General features: G+C 39.4%; 1 protein-coding gene across 3 annotated transcripts in view; it reads right to left on the reverse strand.

Annotated features, from left to right (window-relative positions):
- Positions 1-19,338, reverse strand: part of met (MET proto-oncogene, receptor tyrosine kinase) — a 61,288-nt gene that overhangs the window by 29,681 nt on the left and 12,269 nt on the right. For all 3 annotated transcript variants that reach the window (XM_062546597.1, XM_062546595.1, XM_062546596.1), the window contains 2 exons: positions 5,387-5,578; positions 3,524-3,658 (listed from right to left, as the gene is read on the reverse strand). In XM_062546597.1, coding sequence (XP_062402581.1) covers positions 3,524-3,658; positions 5,387-5,578 — 327 coding nt within the window. The remainder of the gene's footprint in view (positions 1-3,523; positions 3,659-5,386; positions 5,579-19,338) is intronic.

Genomic DNA, 19,338 nt, shown 5'->3' on the forward strand with positions numbered 1-19,338 from the left:
GTCATTTACTCATGACAAATGAAAAGCACTCCAGATGACACACATCATGATAATGTGAAGGTTCATGTGAGGGTAGCACTGGCTTCTTTGAAGAATGGTACATATCGTCACCTTCCCAAAATAAATGCCTAAGTCATTTTTTTGACAAAACATTTTTTTTTTGCATTAGTTATCTCCTCCTGTTGCTGGCCACTTCTGGTAAAATCACCCACATCCTCAGTAGAACAGATCATGCTATTCTTCTACCCCTGTAGTATAATGGCCTAAGTCAAGAGTATGACTTACCCTGTTTTATTTTTACCTGTAAGTCAAAAGACAACGGGCTCTAATCTCAGGATCAAATGCGCATTGTCGCAAGTCAAACGCGCAAGTTTCTTTTGGGGGCGGTCCTAGTGCAAAAGGCTATAATGACTGCGTGAAAAGCGAACATTGCGCTCGGCGGACAGTCAAAAGGGGTTGTCTTAATTTAGCTAATTAGTCGTGGGTGTCTTTTGGGCGTAGCATGCAATAAACCAATTCAATTTCACACTCTCATTCCCTTTAAAAGCCTGTCGCATTGTTCCATGGCCTGTTGGTATTATCATGGCGGATTTACCTGGGTGTCAGGCAGGGCCGGAGTGGGACACTTATCATTACCGGGAAATGATAAGTTCTAGCGGCTTAGTGCTTGTTCTTGAACTTGGCAGACTAGTAGGCAAGCTACCTATACTGTAGCCTACATCAGAGTGGAATCTGGAAATAATTTCATTCATACCTCATATCCAATGTCAGGAGAAAAACATATGACTTGAATAGGCTAGGCCTACTCACCAAATCCAGTCGATTTCATTTATGCACATAACTACCCGAACTTGCCATGGTAGCTTCTAGGCTACCATAATGACAAGCCCTGTAAATGTGTTGTCTGTCGGATTTGAACGCTCCTCTACTTTCTCTCACAAGGCTACATGCGCACTGAAACTGAAAGTTATCTTCCATGTGAGGAGGACCCAAAAGGCAACATATTTTCAAGATAGCCTATTTTATTGTTGAGGGCTTTTGATATCAGGGGTTATAATTTACCGTACAGTAAAAATAATTATTAGCCTATTACACGAAGGGGTTGTTAATTTACTCCTGTAGATCATTGCAAATATAGGCTTGGTTGCGACTTCCGAATAGTTTTGTGCGTGCTACTTTGTTCATATTTGGGAAACAGCGCGTAAGGGGCCGTGACCGCACAGCCCAGGCTGCTGAAGTGCCGCAAGGGCGCAGCAAATGGACTCCAGAAACAATATTTAAGCTTGAACTTACATGATGTTGTGGCGGTGTAGCCTAATATCAGTGTTTAGTTTCCTTATTCTTGACACCCAATCTTGAAAGATGTTTTTATACATATGCGTCGGCCACTATCGGTCATAGCGAGTCAGTTTTACCTGTCATTAATTATCAGTGATTACTGCAATTCACAACGTTTTGGGAATGTTGTATAATTTAGTAAAATAATCATTTTTTAATGTATGTGATGTAAATGTATATTTCATATCAAGAGGGACTCCATAAAGATTTCCTTTTTCATATGCTGCTGCACGCTCCTGCTGATGAAAGAAGTAGGGTGTGTGCGCGCACTGTGCACTCTTCCATATCCCCAAGCATCAAGCGCTCATAAAATAGCCTTTCAGCTATGCACGAATGATTCCAGACTAGGTTTTTCCTGGTCAATGGCCTACTTACTTTCTGCATCCAAATATTAGAGACTGGCGAGCTTTGCGCCGGACCACACCTGACCACACCAGACACGCCCGTTAGGGCGCGATATCAGCTCCTATCTAGAGAACGTACATTTGCGCCGGAAAAATTAAGGATGCACTCGCAGAGAATAGCAATGATAGGTTGCGCAAGTCGCAAAAGCTCACTGCACGGCCTGCATAATAGGGCCCAATGAGTCTTGGGCAATAGACTTAAGAAGAACTAGAGAGAGAGAAGTAAGGAGATGCACATGCCTCTTCAGAATGATGTTTAGTTGAACATTTCAAATCTCTTAAGTTACAAAGACATGTTCAAATAATTACCTAAGTCATTTATTTCTGTTATTTTACATATTTGACAAACATTGTTATAAGTAAAGTCATATTCTGTCATAACCTTTTTGAGTGTCATTATAAATAAACATCATATATTCAATTATTGGTTCAGTTTTTTGTGTTTTCTGAGAAACCTGAAAAAATGACTTATTTTTTATTATTTTAGGAAGGTGACGATATTTAACAGTGGATTAAGTGATCAGATGCCAGGCACATAGTTCAAAAGGGTTGTTCTTGTGCTTGTTAAAGAGAAATGAAAATACATCAACTAAGTCGTGGAGACAGTATTTTTGGTTGATCCAGCATTACAGAGCTAGCACCGGCAGCTCTTCTCGAAGTAAAATCCATATATGGCAATTATGGGATGTGGATCATAACTTTCATTTGGAAATCCAGTTAGTACTGAAAGTGTTCTTAACAGTCTTCTGCAATAAACTCTGGGAACTACATCGCATCGAACTACATGGTTGGTGCTTCGTTTTATGCGTAGGAGCCCAGCGCAAGCTACTGACGAGGTTTGGTGCTGTTTTGAGCAATATTACTGGTTAAAATATAAAATTTTGAAAGCGTTTAGCTCACCACCCCTAGCTAATCCACTGTTTGCAATTTTGGGCTCTAGCTTTTGCCGGTGCTAGCTCTGTAGTTTTGGATCAACAAAAAATACTGTCTCCACGGCTTAAGCCTCTGCCTTACACTGATAGACTTTGACAAGATTTGGGAAAGATTCTTGAAAGATTGTAGTCTTTTGAGTAAAGCTTGAATGAGGGACATTAGTTAAAAGACTACAATCTTTCAAGAATCTTTCCCAAATCTTGTCAAAGTCTGTCAGTGTAAGGCAGGCTTTAGTTGATATATTTTCATTCAGAAGGACTGTGTATGCAACAGCAGGATTCCACCAAAAAACAGACTGTGCATCTGTACGCGCCTAGTAACTGAAGTTGACAAAAGTGACAAAACAAAGTCTTCCACTCATTTATTTACTTTCAATAGTACTGAATAACAAGTTGTTACAATTGAGTAACAATACCCTGAATAATGTTCGAATGGATACATCCAAGCACGCCAGCCGTCTAAGCACTGTGTTGCCAGGGACCTGTTACTAAGGTCTCACAACTAGGCAGATCACTAACTGGACTTCTTTAGTCTTAATCAGCTGGTTCTGGAGTGTTATGAAAGAGATGGCAACAATGACAATTTGATGTATTAGATCAACAATCTAAAGTTTTGTCAACACCATATGTGAGTGCATTTCTGGATAACAACATATCATGGATCTTAGAATGTATCGCTTATAGATATATTTGCACCTGAAAAGCATGCAGTAAGGATTTTTAATTGGTGGAAAAATTCACACAAAAGATGTTTAAGTACGTATCTTGTTTAGTCTGACCATATCACTTAGATATCCTGTCCTAATAACATAAATGCAGAACACTGAAACAATGTTAAGAGCCATTTACCTTGTTTCCTGTGATTACAAATAATGAACCATCCAACTGCTTTTGAGACTGAAGAGCCACTCTTGGAGAGACAGGGTGCTTATCTAAGCCGAAGTCAACATGTGGCATGACATCTTTGGTTCGGGAAACCACTCTCTGCACACACAGACAGACAAACAAAATGCATCTTACGGCCTAAACGTAATTACAAGATTTTATTGTGTAGAACTGAACATTTGTCATTCCTGCTTCCTAAGGAGAATCCCTGAACCCTGCTACATTTGTACTTCTTCAACCATGTACAAATCTTGAAATACTTGTATATGATACTGTATATAGCCTACCTTTTTCATTTGATCGCTATTTGAAAGTAAAACCAATTCAAGCATAGATGCCCACAATCACTCAGCAGTGTAATCCTACTATTTGAGCTCTATCAACAAGTCTTTCAAGGGCAACTGTGACTGCTGTAAGAAGGCAGGGTAAAGGGGAAGACAAAAGACGTTGCTGCAGGCCTGAAAAGACACAAAGACTATCTGGCATGTTGGAAGGTGTTGGGGCACTGGCCATTTTCACACACCTGGACTGACATTCATCATCTGTCACTGCACTGCAATTATAGCCATAGGAGCCAGTGTGGCACAAAAGCATAATCCTGACAATGTGTCTAGGGTTTCCTTAGTTACCCCAACACTTTTTAATAAAGCCAACTACCCTAATCAACCCCCAGCCCTCACGCAACATTTTTACAAACACTTTCATGGCTTTTATTTTCAATGCATGAACACACATTTGTGTTCTTGATCATTTTCAAGTCATGCTTCCATGAGTGACAAAACATGTACTGTCTTCTATCAATATAGGGAACTACTGTTTGGTGCACTGTACCATTAAGTACACTGTCGGAAAGCTAGCTTCTGTTCAGAAACAGCATTTCTGTGTCAACTCTGCACTTTATATTACACTGAATATTAAAATAAGTAAGTTACTAGGGTTTGTGATCATTTATAGCAATCTCACTGTCATTATGTACAAGAATGTATTGACACCTCATTCCTATTTCTGTCTGCATATTCTGTGTTTTAAACGGATCTCGAGTGGGGCCCACTGTAGCCTTTAACTTGTGACAGCTGACCCAAAGCTGGATTCTTCCTAGGCATTTGCACAAAGACAATGGGGAGGGAAAGTGCATAAAAAACAGCAACAGCTGCGACAGTTCCAAGAAAATTTGACGTGAGGATATGCCAGTGGAGCTCTACACACACAATTAACGCACCACTTCACTCTCCAAAAAACCTCTTCCGTGCAGCTGTTACCCTTTTTCTGCATCCCTCCCTTTTCACACTTCTTCAGTACTGACAGTCATGAACTTACTATTGGGAAAATATGTAATGACAAAGTGACAAAGCTAAATTCCTGCTTCAAGTTAATGGCAGCTGCAAATGAATGAAAACACAATTACTTTTCAACAGTCAACATAATTAATAATATAACAATTGTCAACTCTTGAGAGCACAGTCTAGGAGAGGGGCAGTGGCTATTCTGAAAAAAAGTCCAGGTGACCAGTAAACAATAGCACTAGTCCAGTGAGTGGGGTCAGGGCAAACAGGAAATACCCTACATTTTCCAGCCTGCCTTCTCACATTCTCACACAGTATCACACAAAACATATAGGCTATCTAGCTTTGAATAACATAGATCTAATTAATTATTTGTATTATATATATATATATATATATATATATATATATATATATATAAATCATATCAACCACATCAAAATGAGAGCAAACATGCTATTTAACAGGAATGACAGTTCACATATAACACAAAAAGGAGATCATGTTGGCTCTTAATTGCCCTAATACACCAAATAATACCCACCTGGATAACTCTTCCATCACTAGTTCCCAAACTAGCCACTGTGTGATTCTGCAGGGGGTATACGGCAATAGAGGTGATAAGGATGTTGCTGAACTGGCCATTAAAGTAATCCAGCCTTGTGATGGGAGTTGTTATCTCCAGTCGAAAGCCACCTTCATGTTTTCCACAGGCGTAAGAGTCATCTGAGGAAGTCTGAAAACATTATCACAATATTGAAGACCTTTTTCGAGTGTTAAACAGTATACTGAAATAAGACTGACCACGCAGTAGGGCCTAACTGTAGCATATTGTTTTTACTGTTAGAGAATCTCAAGTATTTCAAAACATTGACCTAAAGACAAACAGCACTGATCTATGTGATGTAGTTTTAATTCAAGATCCAGTCCAAATTCTATCAAACCAAAAGGTAGATTAATTTTGTAATATGGCAAAAGAGGGATACGGATACTGAAAAACACTATTCAACATTAATCCAGGCCAGGACAATCACACAATTTATCATTCACCATGTAAGCAAAATTGACTTATTCTTGTCCTTTTGTGTTGGATGTATCTGCTTCTGTTTCTTTCTGGTGAACAGGTGAAAACCTAGAAGAGCACGTAATGGGTGTGACTATGCCTTATGACCGCAACGCCTGTAAAACCTTAAATTACCAACCATACTAAATTCCTAGCAGGGCTGTAGTTTGGTCAAACTCACTGGGTCATGATCCAGCCATGAAAGTCTAGGCTAATAGTCATCAATTATTAAAGAAACTCAACTCTAACCCCATGACTTAAAAAGCAAGAGGTTAATCATTAAAAGTGGGCTTCAATTTGGCATCACATTTTATACAGTATAATGTTACACTGTATGGTTGAGAGGTCCAGACAAACAAAGTGAAGTGTTCACAAATGCAAATAATATCATGTCACTAGGTTGTGTAAAAGTAGGTTTTAGTCTAAGGCACTTGGCAATACAAGAAGTAACTCTTTGTAAAGCCAACCCTGTAATTTCTCACAGTACCATTGCTCATGATGAGTAAGATCAGAGTCAGTCAGAGTGTGACACTAACAACTTTGTTTCAGGGCATCTGAGAAGGGGATCTTTGAAGTTAGGGAACAATAGAGAAACATCAATAAATTAGGTCAGTCTACGACTAGTCTGCTCTCATTCTGTAAGGCAAGCCAGGAACAAACATAACACTGGTAATTTTCGCAGTTGGCTAAACAGGTAGGGCTTTGACAATATATGTGGGACCCCAGTGAAGGGGGGTGTATTGAATTTTGGTTACTGGTTGATTACAGGCAACGTTTTCACACACTGAAATGAGGGTGACAAAGTCAAATTTGTTCATTTAAGATATAGGCCTAAGTCACAGTATTGCAACATCCAGTCTTATGATTTTATTTGATTTGCTTATGCATACAGTATTCATTGACTGAAACACTTCCATTTCCATTTGATCCTTTTACTTTAAATGCTGTTTGATTCGTTCAACAAAAACCTATGGAACTATCAGCTGGTGTCCGCTATCCTCAAACACTTATAAGAAAGTAAATTTGTCCTTATGGGCTCAATATACTGTATATGGTCATGACTAATGTTACAGTATGCTTAGAGAACCTTTGAAAAGTCTTTGCCAATTCTCATTTTCACTTGATTACCCACCTCTGGCTAATAGAGTTATGCAGTAATATATCCTCCTGAGGATGTCAGGCGCCTAAAATGCATCAACACTTAACTGTGAATGCCTTTCGAGGTGATAGGATTACTGGAATCCATCACGGTATTGTATAGCTATGTGGCCTTTGGCACAACACTGAGGAGGGGAATCTATATGGGCAAATGTTATCACCACCCATTGACAGCCATGCTCTGGTGGAGAGGAAGCCAACTACATGCAGCATGTCACACAAGAATCCCAATAATCTTTTGCGTTGTATGCAAAGTCTATCCTGATGAACACTACATTTAGAACTAAATAAAAAACTGAAACTGGACCAATAAATAAAAAATCTTAGCATTTACATCACTTTAGAATACATGTTTATGGGTACAACTCCCTGAGTAAGTTAATGCCTATACTCTTACTGTCCATTTCAGAATCTAAAGACAGAACTACGTAGCATGTCCCAGCATGTCATTAATAAGCCAATATGATTAGACCAATTAAATAGACTATTAGAAAGCACCTGATATGAGCTGGACATTGAGGTCAATGATTCAATGTTAGGCCTATCCTCTTGTGCATCAACCTAGCTATTTGCTATTTTTATACAATGGCAGTCATACTACAGTTGCTGATGACAGAGGCTATTTACTGGGGGATATAATAACACACCTACATAACCACGATGTTTAGTGTCTAACACCATTAGATAACAGATTAACTACTGAACAATACAGGTGACCACTACTGCATAATTCCATGGAGTGCTAAAATGTACACTATTTTTTACCATTTCTGAACTGTGAAATTCAGCAAATATGTTTTGTGGTTGTAAACTTATTGCAGTATCATCATAACTATCCCCCTGTCTGTGCATGGTTAAAATTCTGAAGTGCAAAATAGTTTAGGCTACAGCACCAATATTTCTATCCATAGATAAAAACAATTCTATCAATAATTTTTTTTCAAAGTGTACCTGATCTATACATTTAATAATCAATACGTTTTCTTATGGGGGAGCATGCCCCCGTGCCCCTCTAGGGGGTCCTCAGCCCTAGTGCAGTAAAGGTCCTAAAGGTCTGATCCCAGAATCATCCCTGGGTCAGACACAAACTGCATTTTGTTGTCTTTGTACTTGTACTCTGCACAATGACAGCAAAGTTAAATCTAATTGGATCTAATCAAATCTAATTTCCATGTCTTTGAGACACATATTGAGGAACTCCATTAGAGAATTTTTCATCAGAAAAACACTGCCACAACTTTGCAATTACCCCTGCCATATACATTATATATGTACCCATCCCCTACATGTTCTCCAGCAAGACGATGGTCTGTTTTCACCTATTAGGCTTCTCTGTGACAGTGTAGTCTAGTAATTTTTTGTTGTATGATTTAACAAAGTCTTCACAAGGTCTTCCTTTTTTCGCTGTATTGGCATAGTTTAGGGGCCGACAGAAATGGCTTATATGACAAGCTTTGCAAAAAGCTTACAGTCCTTTTCAAATCACACAATGTGGGAATTCCCTTGTCATCAATTTTCAACATACAGGGTACCCATTTAGCAGGGGTACGTACCTGTATACCATTAAGGGGGTAGGCTACTCAATTTTTTATTTTTTTTTAAGTATATTTTTTTGGCTTTTATGCCTTTAATGATAGGACAGTTGAGAGAGACAGGAAGTGAGTGGGAGAGAGCGTTGGGGTGGGATCCGGAAAGGACCACGGGGCGGGAATCGAACCCGGGTCGCCGGCGTGCGGTGCAGGTGCCCCAGCCAGTCGCGCCACGGCTGGGGCCAGGCTACTCAATTTAATGAATTTAAAGAACTCAATGAAATGAGTCATGTTCCTGGTTAGAGTAATATAGTAGCTTGGGTAGCAACTACCACTTCTCAAATGATACGTGGTCTGGCAACCAGACGATCATTTTCTCGTATTTTAAAAAATGCCCATATCTGTTCATTGGGCTATCAAATGCGTCTGTGCTTAGCTCATCATGGTCTTGCTTTCCCCCCTGTTCTGTGATAAAATTAGGGCGGTAGTTTCCAGACTGCCTTAGCAGCGTGAATGAAATCACCGTGCAAGGCAGGATGGGAACACCCAGGCTAGTACTATAGTGCAATGTTATGCTCTTTTCCTGGTTAGAGTAACATAGTGCAACGTTGTTGTCTTCCTGGCTAGAGTAACATAGTGCAACATTATGTTGTTTTCCTGGTCAGAGTCACATAGTGCAAGGTTATGTTGTTTTCCTGGTTAGAGTAATATAGTGCAATGTCCAGCTGTTCTAGGCAGGCATCAATCAGCAACACTATAATTCTGCCTATATTAAGTCTGTGTTTTACCAAAATGAGTTTGAAGCCATTATTTCAAGGCAAAATGTGCACATTTAACACATTCGGTGCATTAGAAATTCCTCCGTAATTTTCTATTCTGATTTTGTTCTCTGTGGTAGTACAAGATAAAAATATATTTCCTCCTGGCCTTCCAATGAAAGGTTCCAGAAAGCAAACTTATGGAATGCCACTGCGACAAAGACAGGGACAGAACGCTATAATTCAGCTATGGCAAAAATGTACATTGTAAAGTTTATCAACTAGCTCCAAGCATTTTCCTGGGAGTTACATTCTGACGTCAGTTACAACTCTACAACAGTCAAGAGTGTGCTTTGCTTTTATATGGAAGAAGCACTGAAATAATTTATTTCAACAATTATGTGCATTCCCAGTTAATCCAATTAAAGAAAACAGACAATTCCAAGTAGATAATCAAGTAGCCTATTATACTGCAACTAGAAGCTCCCCAAATCCATTTACAAATGGAGCACTTATCTTTTCCCAGTGTAGCTGAGAGCTCTATTCATCACAGGAGCTGATACCACAGGAGATCCGCCTGTGCTGCACTGCCCTCATTTTGTCTCCAAACATATTGAAGGTTAATAACCTTCCTTACTGCAAAGTTATCAACCTTTCCAATTCGATAGCTACTTCAAAGTAGGCATCAATAACCTCTGTGGCTGGGTATCTGACATCTACAAATCTACCTAAAACCTTTGTTACACACACAAAAAGTAAAATACAGGTCTGCTGCTATGTGACTTTTCATTAAAAGATGAATAGAAGAAGCAATAAAATTGTACATTTGTTCTCCATTACACCTATCTGTGGTTAAAAGTAAAAAGGTCAACAGTCTCAAGTACACACACCATGGCCTTGTCTAAGACTCAGCGTGACAAGTTTGCACAGCTCTGTTTGCCTGTTCATACTCATATCAGCACTCAGATAGAAGACAGATGAAAGAATTTAACAAACACAAACCAGCGTGCAGAAGCAGAGGCAAATAAATGCTTGAAAGAGATGCATGAGCTAGGAGGGGCATAAAGGGGGAGGAACCCATATTGCAACACACCTGGCATGAAGGGACATGCAAAGAAAACAGCAATTCAAAAGAACATGTTATCACATACACGTGTAGGTTGGGCATCCAAGTTGGTGCCATAATACACCCCACTTTACAAGCACGGAGCACATTCACAAAAACACTTCGCTGTGTATTCCAATGCTGACTAGTGGCAATTTTACGTTTTTGTGAAAATGGCTCACTACTCACACATGGCTACAACTCCCCTTCAAAGTTTTTAATCTCATGCAATGTTTCAGTTACAATCATTACAAAAACTTCTAAATTAAACGGTAATGTTTGTCACAAAACAAATAATCAATGTAGCCAGGTCTAAGCAGGGAGATGTAATGAAACAGAGCTCCATTGTTCTGTGCTCTCATACCACTGGAATGGCATCTGTTTTAGGCCCCAGTTGTTCATAGCACTTATTTTAAATCTTTTGGACCTAGTCAGAACAGTTTACTCTTACCTCACACCTGTTTAGTTTTGTTGGGTATGTAAACCATGTGGCTAACATAATTCTATTTTATTTCTGTGCTATTTCCATGAAACCCCAAAACTGAATTATCACTGTGTTATTCCTATGAACTTCATTACACTATGAAAAGCAACAACGTGATGTGCAACAAGAGTGGGCAACACTACCCAGGCCATTATTTAAGAGTGAAATCTCCACACTCTATATTAAATACACCCAAACTAGATGTACCACATGGCGGTACATAATATGAGCATCACATTGCAAAAATACACCTCTCAAGTGACCCAATCCTTTACTCTTGTAAATCCTTGTAAAACTAAACTCTACATCCCCTCTGAAGGCACTACTTCACAACCAATCTAAAGTCCATATCCTCAAACGATGGATCACTGAATTCTAACTTATTCACTCAGTAAATAACAAACTATACTACTATTCAAATACAGTCTGCAAACAGTCTACACAAGTTACACAAAGTGAAAATCAACTTCAGTAAGCTGATTGCACAACTGTTTTTTTCATTTGACAGAATTCAATGTGAAAAGAGAACCACAATCGGCTGTACTATACTTCCTGAAACTTTTGCGATCTCTGTTCAGTCCTAGTCTGTAGCCTAGTCTAGTAATATTGAATGTGGAGCAGATGTTTTATCTTAAAATGCACTTGGTTTATTCAGCGTTTCTTATGCAATATGGTTTGTATATATTTTATATTTGAATTGACATTCTGGTTTATTATTGCTATTCTCCTGTACTATTACCAACTTTAATTTTTTACCACTGAAATCATATTTGGATTCAGTTTGGTTGACACCTGACAGAGCCAATCAAATCAACCTCTTACTCTGAGGTAGGCAGGTCTGACTGCAGTTGTTGCAGAGCCTGCAATGTTCGAAAATAATACCCAGAACCGTTTGACACAGGCTGAGTGCGTAAGTATGATGTCACGTTTCCGTAACAACTGAATTTCTGTTCTAAATAAACCAAATCAAACGTGAAATCCTATTACTTATATGCCAGATGATTGTTTTACAGAAAAAGGCACGTTTTTGCTTGAATTAATGTACGAGTTGACATTAGCTAACTTTATCGGTTGACATTAGCTAACTTTATGTAATCATAGAGTAGCCCAGCTTGCCGTTACATTATAAAATTTGTGTTTCATGCGTGAACCTTTCCTTTTAGTACACCAGAAGAATACATAAACGCCACGATATGATAGTTATTTTCACCACTTAAAATGAATTTATTTTCATTTTGAAAGAAACAACACGGTGAGGCAATAGAAAATGCCTTATGCAGTTTGTTTGGTTAGAACTGGAAATTGCATTGCCAGGACAACGCAACATTTTCACTTACGCACTCCTCCATTCAACTCATGAATTGGAATTTGAATTGCCCCCCCCCCCCCCCCCCCCCCCACAGGAATTTGAATTTGAATTGTAATGACAGGTAGTGGAATTCAGTTTATGACAATTCAAAACTAAATTTAAACTCAAGAATTGAATTGGAATTTAGGAATCATTCTCAGTTCAATTCTGAATTTTGCACAAGCCTGGTTTGACGTTAGGAACTTCAAGCATCTTCAGACTGACACTCATTGGAAGTATGTCACACTGAGATGGTTACTGTTATACAAAATAACAGTTTTTTCTAAAAAAAAGAATTTATAAGCTTTCATTAAAGGAACCGTATGTAGGATTCTGGCCAAAACGAGTACTGCAATTACTTTCAAAATACTGTAGAGCGGTGAATCGCCTCCCCCTCCCCTCTGAGTCACGGTTGCCAGCTAGCTGCAGCAGGAACGTAGGCTGCTAGCTTTCAATGGCAAGTGCTGTTTTCCTCAGCATAATGACAGAGAAACGAACTCACTCTGATAATGCATTGCTAACGTTAGCAATGACTACTAGCTGCTTTTATTTCCCAAACAATTCCTTACCTTTTCAATTCAATGACCCACCTCCTCCATATGGCCAACATAACGTTACTTTGCACGAACTTGCATAATTTGTTCAACTGTCATGAATAGGCTATTTAAAATGTCCATTTACAGTAGCCTACAAGTAAGTTAGCCAAACTGATGAATCTTTACTTGTCCAGGAGCAAATTAACAACACTGACGTATGTCTTCACATTCTTCTCCGTTTTCAGCCGTCTCAATCTCCTAAATCCTTGTTTTATTTAGACGTATTTCGGATTCATAACAAGGTCTTTTAGGTTCCATAACGGTAGACATTTTTTATCCAACACGTTTGTAGCTGCAGCTGTCTATGGTGGTAACTAGCATAGCTGGCAACCCGGATGGCAAAATACTACTGACTTCGTGATTCGTAGATAAGTGTAGGGCGGCGCATCAAACCAAAACACAACATAACAACATCAACATCAGTTGAGGGCTGCAACTTCACTTTTAAATGAAAATATCTTGGCCGGACTACTGTTGTCAGTGATATAAGTATTTGAAATTAGCATGATTTCTAAATGTCTAGTGACATATCAGGGCCATTTTATGATTAATTGAAATACATTTCCTACATACGGTTCCTTTAATTTTTATGCAAATCAGCACGTTTTTCGTGTTTCCTTTACACAAATGGCCCAGTAACGACTTTGCGGACATTTTTGCCCCTCAACAGAACCCCCCGCCACGGCACTACCCTGTCCCCCCCATAGTGTTCTATTTATCTAAATATGTACATACTGTAATTACACTTATACATAGCCATATTCTACATTCTTCATTCTATTTGCCCTGCACATACACTTATTCTGACTACTCTTATAATGTTACTGTTTCTGCACTACAATGGTACTGTTACCACAGTGCACATAGCTGTACATACTGTATGTATCTGGCTATATGATCTATACATCTATATACGGTCTTTTCTGCACTTCTGGTAATACGCACACTGCTTTTCCTTGTCTTTGTACTCTGCATAATGACAATAAAGTTGAATCTAATTTAATATACACAGAAACTAGGATTTCAACAAATCTTCCCTTTGTTTGTTTGAGTGAGCTAAAACACTATTTGTGTGTGGACAGAATAGTAAAATGCATAGAAATACTCGGGTATGTGTATACAGGGCCTACGCAAACCAATATCTTCATAAAGAGATGTGTTCCAGTCCATCACTAGGCTGGGTGAACCCTGCTTGACCTGCCGGCGAATTTGGATTTCGCTCGGCAGCTCAGGCTGGACACCTGCACATATCTCCCTTGCTTCTTGTCCACAACCTTTGGGTCCATCACTAACTAGCTTATCCAAAAGACGCATCCTGATCGATGGTCTGATTGGTTGAAGGACTATCCAAGCTCACAGAATCATTTGAACTATGCCCATTGATTATGCTCTTAAAGGATTAGTATGGTGACAGCCAGACTAGTCCTTCACAGTAAATCCTATAAAATCATTGGATTGACTCCAGGACAGCAGGTCATCAAGAAGCCAGCTGTGACAATGTAATTGAATATTTACCTACCCCAACCTCCTCAAACACTTCCAAATCCATAAATCTGCCTGTCCATCTATCAGGTTCTCTTTCTTTCCAGGAAAGGGTCAGCGGAACCATAGCAATTCTTTATTAAGAAAGTGTCAAGGGAGAGGGATACACACTAGATTCTGAAGAATAAAAAGCTCAAATAAATGACTGCCTCTTAAGATCAACTAAAATGGCTATTTCCCATGTTTGCAATATCGTAGGTGTGATAACATGCACATACTGCATTCTTGAACGTTTTCTGTATTTTTTTTATTAAGCTATCATTCTGTTATTATAGGGCCACTAGCACACATATGGCTACCCACAACACAGATGTCAAGAACAGACATTGCACAGTTTAGCTGTTTTATGGCAGTGCCCCCTATAAAATGTGACAAGATCCAGATAAGCTGATGCTATTCCTAAAAACATATTTAACAAATACCCATATACTAAAACGTGATACATCTGGTTCTTAGATTTTCCTGTAGGGCAAGAATTTTTGTTTTGCTGACCAGTGTTTATGGACTTCCAAGAAGGATCGTACAGGTGTAAAATTGATAAGAAGGTAAATGAATAATAGGGATGGGGGAAAAGAGAAGTCATTTGCACCTGGATGCCAGATGTCCACACTCCTCAAAGTCCTATATTTATTCCAGAGGCACAAACGTTTCTTTGGTGGGGCAATAACTATAAGCACACACACACACATACAAATGTGCACACACAAACACACAAACACCCACACACACACACCCACACCCATACACACACACACACACACACACACACACACACACCTGTGAACCTGTACTCTTGTACACCTAAGGGATGCTCGATTATGGCAAAAATCACAATAATTTTGTTCAATATTAAGATCACGATTATTAAACGTGATTACTCTGTGATTTTGGAATTATCATCCATATTCAAAATGTAGATTTTTAAACTTTTCAACTGAATTTTAAATATAATCCAACAGGGAAAAATACATATAAAAGGATAATGCACATGGGTAGCAACTCAAGACAAAAGGAGAGTATGGTTATGAAACTGAATGTAGCAAAATAATTATTATATTTCGATTATGTTATTTTCATAATTGTTGGAAGTCATACACACAATGAATTAATTAATTTCACAGCCCTAGTACACCTGCACTTGGGTTTGTCTCAACAATTATAGGAATAGCCCTGTGAGATACAACAAATGTCAGGTAAACATTTGTTTTGGGATCCTGTTGCCCTGTCAGGACTTATTTTCCAATAATGACCAGTGGACCATACATTATCCTTTACTCATTATGTAAAATTCTGAAGAGCATCTAAAAAATGTCATCACATATTGCATATTTTCAATGTCCCTCAAACAGATAAGAATATTAGCCACAGACATATATTGCCTGAAAGGCTTGCACTAAAGTAAATTTGAAATACGAGGAAGTATGTTGGATTTATCATAACCAAGGTAGATCTGTGATTATCATGCATTACCTACAGTATTATTGTTTTTCAGAGTGTTCCCGACTATAAACCTAGGTTTTTACACTGTTTTTGCTCAATTTCTTCAGCTATGAGGTTAATACGAGGCGGAAAATATACAGTACATGGAAATGCATTTAAATGCATTTTCTTCATTCTTCTTCATAATAAAAACACAACATGAGTTTAGAATCCCTCAATATCTTTCAAAGAAGACTTGGAACTGAAAAATGCTATCAACTATAGCCATCAAAACAAACACTAGCTCTCTATAATTTGGCAAACAAAGATGAGTCAAACTTGTTATCGTCAGAGCAGAACCCACTGCAGAGTACAGTGACAGAACGGGAACTTGCGATTTCCAAGGGGGCACAATTTTTCATGTCACCAGGCAAGCACCAGGCACAAGGCAGGTGTACAGCCTTACGCACTGTGCATATCAACAGGCTACTCAACAACAAGAGAGAATTTCCCCTGTGTGTGTGTATTCACACCAAATTGGCCTACCATAAATTCCCAACCCTGCACACTATCCCATTAACCATATGACAGTTCTGTAAAGTAAACATGTTATCAACATCAACTTACAGTAATACAGAACTAGACACACACCTTTTGTTTGAGCAGAAGAGAATAACAGTGCATGCATGCAGCTAATTCACTAACTTAAAATTTCAAGGCCATCATACATGCCTATGAAGTGTTATTTTGCAAACTATGAGATGAGTGTGTGTACCATAGCATTCCTTCCTGCAGGCACCCTTGTACTGTATGTCACAGTGGATGATTTGAGCGTCTAATGTTAAACGCGACCACAAGTAGTGTCCGCGAGTAGAGGCCCAGCTGTGTTCTCTAACATTAATCTATAGATTAAGGTGAACAAAAGAAAGTGAAGACTGTAAAATAACCTCATGCAGTTGCGCTAATTCCCTGATGAAGGGAATTAGTCTCTGTCTCCAGACTACCACGGAAATACCCCACATTGTCCAACCTATCCAAATTTCTACCAAATATGCACAGCACCAAAAGGGATCAACTGCAACTGCAATCTCATGTGCTTTCATTGACCATGTGTTAGTTATATGGGGGTGGTAGTAGTGTAGTGGCTAAGGAGCTGGACTAGCATGTAGTAGCCTGAAAAGTTGTGGGTTCAGAGTTGCTCAGGTGACAATGGCCCTTGCAATATGGCTGACATATGTCACTTTGTCGTCTGCTACATGAATAAATGTAAATGTTTAGGTTTCAATCCTTATCTAGCAGCTAAATACGTATACGTCATAAGAGCACCACCTTTTCTTCAGAGGATCCATTGAGTTTAATAAGGTTTGAGTTTACTTCAGTGGTCGCATCTGTACACCACAAATTGGCAAGAAATAGCAACAGAATGCCAAGAGACAACCATTTTCATGTAGTGTCAAAAACACCTATGCCCTTTGTTGTCAAGATATCCTGACTTTGGGCCAGTTCTCATGCTATACCACTTAGTACTTTGTGTGGTGCTGTATTAAATAAGTTGCAAGTCAATGTGCTTGCGCCGATGACACTCAGCTTGTATCAGCACCAAGCCCTCCTCCCATCTCCCACCCACACAACTTGGCCGCGTTTCCCAAAGTCGTTGAGAAGCTCTTCACGCTAAGATCTTCTTTGGAGCGCTCTTAAGAACGCTGTGAAAGAAGAACGTGTTTCCCAGAGTCGCTCTTAGCTTAAGAGGATCTTTCACTAAGAAGGAAACGTAAGATCGAGCTGACCCACTCTTAACAGCCTTCTTAGCAATCAAATGTTCAGAGAGCATAGCCTGCCGCTAGGGGCATGTAGCTTTCTAGGCTTTAGTGATCAAGCTGCGTCAGGGAAATGTATATCCTCCACTTTTTTAAACAATAAAACAATTTTCATTGTTGCAATGCACTCGTGGCTGTGGACCACTGGCGCAAGAAACAGAGGCCTAGACGAGTCCCTAGGCAGTGCGAGTTTATAAGCAAGCAATCTACGCTTGCAGTTTCAGCAGAGGGTTGAAGAGGTTTCAGCGCATTGAGGGCCAGATGTACTAAGAATAGCGATCGTAACGTTTTTTGCGCCAAGGCCAACACGCAGAAAGCACACGCTATAATACTTCAGTTTACGTCCTATTTACCAATCCTGAAATTCGTTGGGTAATCTGCGCCGTTCTCCGCCCCCTAACGCAGTTTGCGAAGGACAACAACTGATCGACACTTCAATCAGAAGCGCAGTTGAATGAAGTTAACTGATGACATCATTAAAAGGAATCCGACGTTTGGCGATCATGAAATAATACAATGCATAATGTCAACAAGCAGGAACATAATTTAGAGCCGTAGTTCTACTCAAACTAGGCTTACTTGTGCACGTAGGCTATGGAAGATTTATCAAATCTAACAAGTAGGAAAGTTTAAGCGGATGGCGTGAAAGTGAAAGTAAACATTCGAAAAGCCACCGAAAGTTAAGGTTGCTTTTGATGTAGTACAAAGACGCAAAACTGGTGGTCTAATTAGCGATTTTGTTGTCTTTGAATGATTCTCTTATACAGTAGATGCATTTAACAGCAAATCGCATTTAACACCTGCTTTTACAAGGCGGAAATATTTAGGCGCAAAATAGACGTGCGCTTTCATGGGCAGTTTTAGTACATGCAGGCAGGCGCGTAGGAACCACGGGGGTCGGGGGGGTCGGGACACCCCCAATGTTGGACCCCCTCCCGAAAGAAAAACGCTGCAAAGTACAGATGTTGTTGATTACTTAGCTCAATTATATCCTCCTGAGTTACGGCCCCATAACTATAGCTATCGGTGCGCATCGGAGGTCTTTCACATTGTGTTTTAAGAATGTTTCCCGAAACGAAGCCCGTCTCAATAATGCAGCATGGGGCACTTCCTCACCTTGAGTGTCTGAAAGCTAATGTAGGCTGCTCTCTCAGTCCAAATAGCCTATTTAGTTTACGGCCTTCTTTCATTCTTTTCGAAATAGTTAAGAGGATAGCCTATTGTGGGCGAATACAGTAGTCTACGATAGCCTAAATAAGTTGCTTTTAAATGTAGGCTTATCACTTGACGTGGCACATAGCCTAATTATCTGGTTACCTGGATTTAGCAAGTCCATACACTTTGTTCATCCTATTATAGGCTATGCTTTTAAAATTAAATGTGTAACAATTTGCCTCTTATTATAATCTACACACTGTCACGACGTAGGCCTACATAGGTTACGGGCGGATATGAGCAACCGAAGGCCTCGGTTGACTTAAGATAAACGGGCAGAATGCCTGTTTACAAACTACGTCAAACATGCAATAATATAACAAATGAAAAAACACAAATGAAAGATGAATAGGCTACTCACTGTATTTTGTCACAAATTAAGCAATGAGTTCGTTCGTGGCCACCTAGCGCGCAACTTACGCGCTGAGGTGAAGGCCCGACACATACTAATTAACACAAAGC

This window comes from Sardina pilchardus, chromosome 10 (genome assembly GCF_963854185.1).
Source record: "Sardina pilchardus chromosome 10, fSarPil1.1, whole genome shotgun sequence".
In the NCBI taxonomy this organism is placed as follows: domain Eukaryota; kingdom Metazoa; phylum Chordata; class Actinopteri; order Clupeiformes; family Clupeidae; genus Sardina; species Sardina pilchardus.